The 11,805-nt window shown below is 53.7% G+C and overlaps 1 protein-coding gene across 1 annotated transcript; it reads right to left on the bottom strand.

Moving 5' to 3' along the window:
- Window positions 1-8,213: 8,213 nt before the first annotated feature.
- On the bottom strand, window positions 8,214-11,031 carry INAFM2 (InaF motif containing 2). Its single transcript, XM_021695505.2, has one exon. It carries the CDS (start codon window positions 10,840-10,842, stop codon window positions 10,384-10,386), a length of 459 nt encoding a protein of 152 aa, XP_021551180.1. The 5' UTR covers window positions 10,843-11,031; the 3' UTR covers window positions 8,214-10,383.
- Between the last annotated feature and the right edge of the window lie 774 nt (window positions 11,032-11,805).

The raw sequence follows: 11,805 nt of genomic DNA, 5'->3' as shown, positions 1-11,805 counted from the left end.
GCAAAGCTCCTGGGCCACAGGGGCCAGGCTGGGGAGAGGAGGAGGGAAGAACGCAGGCAGGACTCTTGCGTGCGATGAGTATCTGGATGCTGGTGGCTTGTGGTGGTCTGAGCAGCTGGGCAAACTCTCTAGTGGGGCGACACTGGGAGGGCAAGGAGCTGTCCTTCCTTGCCCCTCATGGGCACATCCCGTGCATAGGTGTGTTTTTACCTGCAGGTAAAGCTGCTGGTGTATTCCTATGCCACCCCTGGTCTCTGAGGCTGTTGAGCCCTGTCCTGGGTCCATTGCCACCGAGGCCACAAGCTTCCCTGCCATGGCAAGAACTGGAGGCTTAGAAGCACTCGGCACCTAGCTCTCCTGGCCTCTGTCACCCCCGAGGCCTGGCTTCTCTTTCCAGTTGCGGCTTTGGCTCCTCAGGTGCAGGCAGCCTCGGTAGCTGGCAGGACCAGTCCAGGCCTGAGCCCCTTCCCCTGCCTCTGCCTCGCACCCAGGGGACACACAGCCCCAAACTCCCAGGATGGCCCAAGCAGGGGAATCTCAGCCATCAGCTGGCAGCCTCTAGCCTTTCTGGAAGAGGAGGCTGAGCCTCGAAGGAAGGGAGGCCACAGCAGGTAGGGACTGAGCTGGGACAGAAGAGCAGAGCTCAGGTTTCCTCCGCAAAAGAGAGGGTCCCTGGAAAGGGCTCCTCTCTGAAACGGCCTGGGGTGGGGTGGGGAGAGGACAGCCTCTTCTCCCCACAGGAGGGTGGCGAGCTCATCATCAGGGATACCCTCCCCCACACCCAGGTCAGACAGCAAGTGTACCGTCAAGACAGCATCAACGGGGTGCAGGGGGTAGCCCAGGGCCATCTCCTGCCATCTCCTCCCCCCCCCCCCACACACACACCTCCCCTGCACCGCGGGCACGCCAAAGCAAGGACTCAGACAAGGGACAGAGAAAGTGACTCTAGCTCAGTACAACTTCGGGAGGCGTCTTTCCTACTTAGTCTCCGTCCCCGCCCCTCCCCCAAGGCCCACGGCTGGTGAAGTATTCGATTCAACAAACATTTCCTGAGCACCCACTAGCGACAGTGTGGCCGGTGGGCGATGATGTCTCCGCCAGCAAGAGGGAGGGAGAAACCCAGTCCTCCCGCAGCCCCAGGCCGCACAGCAGGAGCCGCTCTTGGCTGGCAGAGCCTGGCGGGAGCTGGCGACGGTGGTAGGAGCCCAGAGAGAACCATCTCACCTCTGCTCGAAAAGGCAGGTGCCCCTTCCTCCCTCACCACGCGTGGCTCTCCCCCTGTGGCCCCCTCTGCTCCCCTCCTCTTTGGCCCTGCGGGGGCTCTTCCTCTCGGCTGAGGGTCCCGGGCCTCCCCAGCCTCTCTGGTTTCTCTAGGGAGTGTCTAGATCATCCCCAAGGATGCTCCCTTGTCAGTGAGGGCTAAACTGTGGGGTCACAGCTGGGGCTTCCTCAATGGTTCCTGCTCCACCCTCCACCCCCTCTACTCAGGAAGCGTGAGGACGGGGTGTTTTGTCAGCAGATCAGTGTGCTCCTCACACGTGAGGGTGCAGAGTAATGCAGATTCTAATTCAGTAGGTCTGCGGTGGGCCTGGAAATGTGCATTTCTACTAGGCTCCTGGTAACACCTGGGCTGCTGGTTTCTGGACCACAGGCTGAGTAGCAAGGGTTTGGACTAGAATCTACGGAGGGCTAGGGGCAGACAGACTCTAGACTCTGAGGACTCATTGCCGGCTGTATGGGGGACCCGGCAAGGGCTGCCCCCGCCAGGTGGGAGCTTCCTGGCTTCAGAGTCGGGTGGAAAGCTGAGGCACCTGGGAAGACACTTGAGAGGCCAGTGAGTGGGTGGTGCCAACTTCCTGTAGTGGGGAGTGAGGAAGTTGGTTGGGAATGGCATGAGGTGAAGGGGTGGAAGAGGTTGGTTTGGGGTTGATTAGAGGAATTTTGAAAAGGCTTGGGAATATTCTTATGCACGTGGGAAGAAGACCCCTGTGAGACATGAATAGGTAAAGGTGAATGACTCCAAGCTCAAGTTTCCTCTTGCCCTCCAGTCATCCATAGATGCACTTGGAGCATGACCCTGGACTTGACCCATGACCCAAAGGATGGAGCTGGGGAAGAGCAGATTCAGGCAGAGCCCTTGGATTCAGATGTCTCCAAAAATAATCATGATCAAGAATTTGAATTCTAAGATTCACAAACTATTCCTCAACCCCCCAGTGCTACCAACTGTACAGATGGGCCTTCATTAGGGAGTGTAGGCCAAGGTATGTTTGACTGTGGGATGGGGATATAGCATTTGGGCAGAACTCTGGTTCAGCCCTCACAACAGGACCTAAGCAGGAGAGAAAGCTGGGTTATGAAGGGCTATCGAGAAAGAGGGCTTCTCTCCCAGGCTGTCCTGGGAGTCACTAGGGGTTGGAGAGTGTGGAGACTGGCCCAGGACATCTTCCCCGTAGGAAGACTGTAATGCCAGGCAAGTATCACTGAGCTTTTCTCAAAAAAAGGGGGAGCCCTTCTTCAGGATAAGGGAGCCAGCAGCTATGGTGGCCACCCTCCTCCCCTCGGATGGAACCAGCTATGGAGCAGGAGGGAAGCGTGGATACCCCTCCACAAACCTCAGGGCCACGGAAGCCTGGTTGTAGCAATTCCTGGCTCCCTTGTTTAAAGGCCTGGCTGGGAGACTTCCTCTCAGAACCTCTTCTCCAACCAACTGACAAGACTCTCCTCAAAGGTGGGAAGTTCTTCATGAGACAGAGCTCTAAGGAACCCAGGCACAGAGCTGGAGGAACAGAGAAGGAAGCTTTCCGCAGAGTAGGGAGAGGACAGCTTGACTTAAGGCCTCATAACAAGGAGGGCGGAATGGGCAGAAGATAGCTCTGTCCTGAGCCCCTATCACCTAGGCAGAAGGGAGCAGCAGACCAGATTGCAAAGGAGGTATGTTTTTGGAGGATTGGCAGCATGGTAGAGTGGAATAGACATGGGCCTTGGACTCCAACAGACTGAATCTTAACCTAAGTCTGTCATCAGCTAGCTGGGCGACCTTGATCAAGTTAACCCCCCAAAGCCTCAGTTTTCTTATCTGCAAAATGGGGCCAGTAACAGCCTTGAAGTGTTGTCAAGAAAATTAAAGAGTATGCAAAACATGCCCCACCCACTAAGTAGGCACTCTATGAACAGTAGCCTGGCACTCAGTCAAATGTGTTGAATAAATGAAGTAGCTATTTGGTTTGATCTCTACTTTGTTTTCGATTTTCTCCTTTACCTCCTCTTTTGGTCTCATCATCACTGGGGTTGGTACACTTCAGGGAAATAAGGGATGGTTTGTAAAGTTTACTCAGCCTTCCAGGGCAGTGAGCTTCCTTTATTCACCTGGGGGAGTCAACTGGAGTTAAGGCCCTCACAAAGTGACCCTGCTCTTACTGGGGTATTCTTTGCCCTCAGCATTTCCCTTAAGTCCACACACCAACTTTCCTAACTCAGCGTTTCCTCGTTTCTTCCGTTAACACCAGTGGTAATCTCATGGACTCCACCACAGTCTTTGCTTATTATTTTCCCCAGAATCAAACCTCCCTTGTGGGGTTTGCTCTATGCCTCCCAGAGTTAAGGTTTTTTCGCCCAAATGAGCAGGATGACTGTATTTTCCTATGGTCAAGGGACAGGTAACTGGGGAATCCCTAGCTATCTAACTAGGCGCAAGTTTGGAGTTTGACCACCAGTCAACTCTAGCCCCAACCCTGGCCTCAGGGACAGGAGTAACAGGAAAAGATGGGGGTGCCTGGGTGGCTCAGTCAGTTTAGCATCTGCCTTTGGCTCAGGTCATGATCTCAGGGTCCTGGGATTGAGCCCCACATCGGGCTCCCTGCTCAGTGGGGAGTCTGCTTCTCCCTCTCTCTCTGTCCCTCCCCCTGCTCATGCTTGCTCTCTCTCACTCTCTCTCTTTCTCGTTCTCAAATAAAAAAATAAAATCTTAAAAAAAAAAAAGAAAAAACAGGAAAAGATGGTACTAGCCACCCCCCATCCCCCCCCGAAAAAAAAAACCCATAAAGGAAATGGCTACTATCCCCATGTGGCTATCTATCTCTTTTTATTCTGGGGACTAGGTCAGGAAGGGGGGGTCAAGGGAATAGGAGAAACTAAAGATACCACTTCACTCTGCCTCTCCAGTCACTTATCAGTATGCACAGACCCCAGCAAGCAGCTCTTTCTGAGTGAGGGCTGCCCCGGGGTGACCACAACCTCACCGAGGCGAGAACCCGAGGCTGGGAAGGCAGGGAGATTAGCTGCAGAAAGCACAGACTGAGGCTGCTTTCTCTCAAGTCTGCCGGCCTGCGTCACAGCCTCTCATTAAGCATCCACTTGACGCCGGCGAAGTGAAACAGCACAGACCTGGCACCAGAAAGAACAAATGTGGCACCCACTGCTCCTTTTAAGGACTGACTCGAAGAGCAGCAGGCCCCGGGGCAGGAGGTGAGGCAAACACATCAGTACCTTTGTGGGAGGGGAGAGTGGACTCTTGCAGGCCTGCGTCCTTCTTAACGAGCTCTCCGGGGCGAGTTCTCCCGGCACCTTCAAAAATAACCAAAAACGCAGGCTTTTTTCCCTTTTTCTTACAAACTCTGGGGATACGGTGTTTCCTTTCTCCCCAGCAGGGCAGCTGGCTTCAACCAAAAAGAAAGGTCAAAAGTCACCTTGTAGCCATCTGTCAAAACAGAAATACCTAAACCCTAAGTTCCAGAATCAGAGGGAGAGTCTGGGCCAGTGGTTCTCAGATTTTACTGTCAGAATCACCTGGAAGCCTAGTTAAAACACAAAGTTGGGCTCCACCCTCTGAAGCTCTCATTCATTTGGTCTGGGAGGGGGCCTAAGACATGGCATTTCTAACAAGTTCTGAGGTGATGCTGACGCGGATGCTCTGGGCGCGGGGTGTAACGTCTACCACCTGCCCCTTCACGTCTCTTTCCAGGCATCATTTTGCCCAAAGGGATGGACACTCACTTGAAACTCTATTACCTCCTACGTATACGTGGTACTTTTAGTCCCCAGATCTCCAAGCCCTGTCACATCGATTCCCTCCAGTTGCTCTCACGAATTCCCATTGGGTTAGGAGGAAAAGCAGGGCCAAGGCCCTAACCAGGGTCATTACCAAGTCTGCAAGTTTCCTATTTTCCAGTTCAGCATCCCTTCCGAGAGCCCACGGCCTGCACCCCAGCCCCGGGTCCTCGTGAAGCCGTGAGCTGGCCACGCACACAGAGGCTGACTGCCGTGACGCAATCCTGCCCAGACTACCAGCAGGGAGCTGAGGGGGGCCTCCAGGTCACAAGCTGGGCAGAGACCTGGGCTCGTGAATCTGAACAAAGAGGGAGCAGAGAGAGGTAGATTTAAAAGGAATGCCTTGGTAATCAACGGAATTGTTTTCCTGGACAAGTCGGTTTGGGGGCTTTTGAGGCCTTACTTGACACACTGTAGGCACTAAGTAAATAGTTCTTGGATTAATGGTAGTGGTTCGTGGAAAATATTCTAAGGCAAGTTAGAATCATATTGCTGTTTAACTGAAAAGCTACTGTAAAAGCAGATTCTCGAATTTAAGGAAACAGGGCTGTAACAAAGGTAGATTCTTGTTGGCATGACTGTAAATTTCTTGAGGGTGAGAATTTTGTGGGAATTTTCTGGTCCCTTATATTAACAAATATTTATAGAATATACAGAAACTCGTCTTGCCCAGGTGCTCCTTACCAACCAGGTGGCTCATGTACACAGTGTAGGACTTGGAGCCACAGCTTTTTCTGCACTGAGGGTAGAGAGCTTGGTAGAGTCTGGGTGTGTGGTTAAAGGGAAAAAAAAGTTTTTGTGTTTTTTAAATTAGCTACTGGAGGGAACAAAGAGTCTAACACAGGTTTTCTGGCAGCAGAAACCCACAAGCTATGTCAGCAAGTAAAACAGATGTGACCAAAAACTGTCGAGAAAGCAGGTATTTTTATAGCTCAGCATTGGGCCATAGGGTCAGGACAGAGGGGACAACGAGCGGGCCACATACTCTATGTTGCCCCCATTAAGCACTGCATGGGATAGAGCTGTGGACTTCTGGTGCCTGGAAAGACCAGGCAGGCCAGGCCCAACTCCTTCACCCTGGAAACAGAGACTGTGGGCAGAATGGCTGGTGCAGCTGCAGTCTGCAGGGCTTCTCTTTAGCCATCTTACTCCCCTGAACCAGACTGTGGGCTGTGGATGTGGGAACACAAATGGATTACAACAGTGACACCACACTGATACTAGGGCCACTTCTATCTAACACAATGATCAACCAGATGACCAACAACCTCTGAGCACCTACTGCTATGTGCCAGGCACCGAGCTTAGTGCTGGTCCCGTGAAACAAGCAAAGCTATTGGGGTCCACCCCCCCTCCACTGAGGGAGACAAAAAAAAAAAAGTATACAGCTGTGGCCCTTTTGTTATTGCACTGCAATTCCAGAAATACCTCCATTCTCTGCAGACAGGAAGGGGAGGACAATTATTACCCTTTTTAAATAGCTGTGGTAGCCCTAAAGCTCGGGACCTGACCTTTCGGTTCCCCTTAAAGAAACATGTAGAAACAAGTAGATGCTCTCCACTCAGCATTTCAAAACAGGATATAAATACTCAACTGAAGAACATGGTATCTTAAAATTCCCTGGTGAAAACTGAAAAACAAGGTAGACAGAAAATCTTCCCAAGCTGTGGTCTCACACTGTGCAGAAATCTAGAGCTGTTAGGAAGAAAAGTATTTCTTCTGCTTCAAACTTCAGAGAAACACTTCTCTGCACCTCAGCATCACTGGGGAAAGAAAGGATTCCAACACAAACTCAGTCTAAACAGCTTAGCAAACTCCTGATCCTTCACCCTCCAAAACTTCACTTTCAAGAGAGGATGATCTCCTCAGGCCGCCAGGGAGTAAATGCACATGGAGACCTCTAATAGAAGTAAACACCTGGAAATTATCCTGGCTGTCCAGGGGCAAAGCAGTTAAAGGAAAGTAACCCTTTTGCACAGACCTCTCCTTCCTGATGGGCAATTTTGCAGCTCAGGTCTAACCCGTGAAAACAAAGCTGTTCCAACCACGTCTCCCCACCAACCCGAACCTGTCCTGGCCAGCAGGCCCTTGCCGCACACACTGCCGTATGTGTCCAGTGTGTGAAGCCCTGTGCGACTGCAAAAGCCACATGTCACCATCTACACAAAGGGGGGGGTGACCAGAAGAACCCTGGAAACTCTCTCACTTCCCTTCTGCTCTGCCTTACCAAGCCCTCTCACAGAAAGCCATTGTGTAGGCTGAAGAGGGAAATAAAAGAAGGGCGGACTTTTTCCAGGCTCCCCTGCAGACTACAAGCTGATGTAAAAGCACAGAAGTTACCCCCCAACAGCTCTGGAGAAGTGCAGGCCTCAGGGGGCCCCACCGACACTGGCTTCTCACTCCGCTTTGTACTGGGCAGCATTGTCTGATAATGAGCTCAGCTCAACTGTGTGCCATGTATTTTGCAGCATAACTAATCCCTCATATTTTCCTTTTCACCCACATGCCTTTTATTGTTTGCTTTAGGGGGAGAAAAAGCCTCACCTTTGAAGCAACCTACACCTTCTCTCAGCCATTTGGCTCTCTCGCCTGCTCCCCTGTAGACAAAGCTCTGACCAGCCGCTGAGGGTGCATCAGCGCGTCCCTCCCCGTGCTAGGGCTTCTTGAACTAAGCAGGGGCCGATGGCTTAACGGTGGGAACAGCGATGCTATCAGGTGGCTCATCCTCACCCCAGCTCTCAGCCAGCTCGGTGTTTGTAAGAACTCTTTTTTTTGGGGGGGGGGTGTAATAATTTAACATGTATACTCACTGGTCCCTTAGCGTCCTCAGCTAGGCATCTGCTCAGAGTCCTTTAAATGCAGAACCTTTTAAACGTTTTTAAAGGTTGGTAAAAGGTGGCTGAGCTAGCTATCACTGTTCATCTGACCCCATGACTGCTTCCCGACTAAGATGCATTCCTGCTACCCTTCACTAATCAATTCAGTCAAGCCATCAGGCACAGAGAACATCAGGGCAATTGCTTTTTCCTCCTACACCTATTCATCAACATCCATCCACCACCTCTCGGACCAGCTCTTCTTCCAACCTCTACTCCTTCCCCAAGGGGTACGAAAAAGAAATGGTCAACTTACACAGGCTTATGTAGAGTTCTTAGAATGTATTTTTGTTCACCTGAAAAATAAAACTTTTAAAAAATATACAGGACTTTTTGAGGACAGGTATATCTTAAATGGCTGAATTATAAATAATGTCTCTGGTCATGTTCACAGCTGGAGCTGCAGCTAATGTCCCAATTCCAGTGCAGGCTTCAGAGTCAGGAGGCCAGCAGCTGGACCTACGAGTGGTCTCTCTAGACTCTTTGATCCATCCCAAAGTGGATTCAGCAGTCCAGAATGCAGGGATGGGGACAGGGGACTGGATTCCCAGATGTCCTCCTGCATGTTCAAAGGATTCTTGGAATAAGAGATCAATTTACAAATTATTAAAATATAGGACTAAAAATTCACACAATAAATATAAATTACAGGCTATTATTGAAGTTATAAAGTGGCATTTTATGTTTCTTCCCCACCCCCAGACCCCCACCAAAAATTTAAAAAGGCCTCAAAGGCTTCCTAATGACCAAAGTCACATCAGCTGCTCAGAAATCTCTAGCCAAGACACCTTGGGGGTGCTCCCAGCCTGCTCCTAGGCTATGACAGCTCAGCTGCTGTTACCTTGCCCACAACAGAACATGGCTTAAAGCAAGACTTGCTGTCCTGTAAACTTCGATCAGAGCTAACTAGAGTGTAGGCCAGAAAACTGGAGACAAACTGTTTTAGGACTCAGGTGGATAAGTTTTTGTCTTTTTTTTTTTTTAAAGTGCCTTATTTCCCAAAAAGGAAACACTAAGGGGTTTGATATCTTGTCACTACCCACACTCAATTGCCTAAAAGCAAGTGGCAGAAGGAAATGGAATCCAAATTGAGGATGTATAATTCTTGCTGTCCCAGAACTATACAGATGTCGCTTCCCTTGGTGTTTCTCATCTCCATCGAAGTATAGGCTGCATATAAGTAGGGTTTATCAGGAGAGGTAAAGACAAACCAATGTAATTTTCCCACGCTGGTCCATTAACTGGCCATCAAAGCACAATCCTGAGCTTGAAGCCCACCTTATAGCCTTTCTGATTCTATAATGCAACTCAAAACCATAAAACGTGCTCAGAGCTCTGGTTTCACAACAGATTTCACCCTAATTGCAGGGCTACACTGTTACTTACAGGCTCAGGAAAGAAGGAAGGCAAGGGTGATTACTGGAACAAGACAAGATCTTGAGGAGGGGAAAATAAAATAAAAACACTTTGAGCCACTCTACTTACAAAAGCTTGCTCTTCCTAAAAGAACTCTGTGAGAAGGCCAAGGATTGAAGCACAGAGGCATTGCTCTTTCCCTTCCTTCTTCCCTGGCCCATATCCAGATACTTAGGGCCACAACAGGAAGCCTCTTCCATGGGGGCACTAGGGTGGGAAGAGGAGGGGATGAGTTCGTTCTCCACCCTCCCTAAACAGCTTCTACTTCTCCTAAGGTTTTCCACTGTCCTTTCAAGTCTAAGGATGATTATATTCTTTAGGGTCATAAACCTATCTTTCTGAAATAGGGGGAATAGAGTGGGTGATGAAAAACAAAAACAAGAACAAAAAAACCAGTGTTTGTGCCCTTCTGGCTAGCTGCACTTTGGGGGTCAGCAAATAGCCCTTGCATGACCCCATCAGTGGGTAGCTACCCAGGATTGTGGGAGGATACATATAGTTCTGTGTAATTATAGCTTCTAGTGCATATGTCAACAACTATATACAGGGATCTATAAATTAAATGCATCTGTGGCCACTGCAACTGGGTTGACGTACCTGAGCTCCACTACTTTTGGTGCCCTCCTTTCGAGAGCTTCAGCTTATTAAAGAGCCCCTATAGCTCCCTCCTTCCCCTGAGTCTTGCGGGGAAAGCCCGAGTCACTCCTGCACATAGGATACACCAGAGCTAGCGGCGAAAAAGGGTTCGGAGCTGGGATCTCCCCACCCCTCCCCCCATTCCCTTTATGGCTCAGGGCCCTGGCGCAGCACGGTCCTAGGAAGACCAAACCCCGAGCCCCCGGCGAATCGTGGTCCCTTGGCTGAAGATCGGGCTGCAGGCCACCCGCTCTCGGGGCGAGCTAGTGATCGTTGCGGGGAAGGGAGAGCGTTCATTCCCGTGGGGGTCACTCCCGCGGGCTCCCCGCCCCGTCCTGCTGCAAAGTCCTGCCTCCGGGCTTGAGGAGGGGAGAAAGGTTCCCGGCCGCCCCTGGCGCGGAGCGGTTCAACGACTCCCCGGCGCCGCCGCCGCTTCCTCCTCGTCCTCCTCCGGGCCCCGCGGCCGCTCCAGCGGCCCGGCCAGGGGACTGTCGGCAGAGGGCTCCGGAGACATGGGGCGCGCCGCCTGCAGCGGGGGCGCGTCGCGCGGTGCCTCGCGGCGGGACGACCCCGTGGCATTGGGCCCCGCCGCCGCTCCCAAAGTCCCGGACGGGCCGGTGGCGTTGGAGCCGCCGGGGGGCGGGCCGGCGGCTCCCCCCGAGGTCCCGGCGCCCACCGGCTGCCAGATGAGGCTGTAGTAGACGGCGAGCACGATGGCGGCCAGCGACACGGAGAGCACGTAGGCGAACACGGTGGCGAGCCGGACCCACTTCTTGTTGGTCTTGGCCGCCATCTTCGCCTTCTTGTCCCCGGTGTAGGTGGCCGGCTTGCCCCGCTCGGCCGGGGCCGCGTCGCGCTCCTTCATGGGGGGGCCCCGGCCTTTGCCCCGGTGCTCCACGGCCCCGGCTGGAGGGGGCCTGGCGGCCTGCGAGGACTGGACAAGGGGCGGCCCGGCGCCCTCCGCTCCCGGCAGCTCCGCGCTCCGCCGCCGCTCCTCACGCCGCCCGCCCGCAGCCCTCCACCGCGTCGCTGCAGCCGCCGCCGTGGCCTGGACCAGTCACTGCCGCCAGCGCCGCCGCCGCCGTCGGCCCGTCAGCTGCTTCCCCGCCGCCGCCACAGCCACAGCCGCCACAGCCGCCCGGCTCCGCGTCCCCATCCGCTGCTGCCGCCGCCTGCCCGGCCGCCGGCCGCCCGGTCTCCAGTGGCCGCGCGGACGGCGCGCTCCGCTCCAGCAGGGCTCCCCCACCTCGCGCGCCGGCAACAGGGGGCGGGGGGAGCGCTGCTGGGGGCTGCCTCTTAAAAGGGCGACGCCGGGGTCCGGAAGTGCTGCGCGGGGAGGCGGGCTTCTGTCGGGCGCCGCGAGCCCCGCCGGGACGCCCCGTTAGGAGAGAGTTAAAGGCGGCTGGTTCTTAAAAGGGCAACGGCGCCGCAGCCCCGGGCGGGCTGGCGCGGCGAGGATGGGAGCCCCGGGCGCTTCTTTAAAAGGGGAACGGCGCCGTTTGGGGCGGAGTGCGGAACTGGAAAAGGGGGCGGGGAGGGGCGGTCTGAGCAAGGAGCTGTCAATTCTGGCGCCTCTACCCTCCGCTCCAGACTGTCTGAAGTGACACGTGGAACAGCAGCAACGGCTGCGGCCCCCAGGCCTCAGTATACCCCCAAAAGTGGGGGTGATAACACGCTAATGCTCTCGGCTCGCGCCCCGATCCACGTACCTTCAGAGCCGGTCTCCTGGACCCCTTCACTCCTAATGAGCCTGGCTCACATCCCGCACAGGCAGCTAAGGAGCCTGGATCACTCACTGTGGTCACAACTGGTCGCGCCCCCCCCCGGC

This window comes from Neomonachus schauinslandi, chromosome 9 (genome assembly GCF_002201575.2).
Source record: "Neomonachus schauinslandi chromosome 9, ASM220157v2, whole genome shotgun sequence".
NCBI classification, from domain to species: domain Eukaryota; kingdom Metazoa; phylum Chordata; class Mammalia; order Carnivora; family Phocidae; genus Neomonachus; species Neomonachus schauinslandi.
Note: the sequence above shows the minus strand (reverse complement) of the source record. Positions and strands in the feature narration are given on the sequence as shown.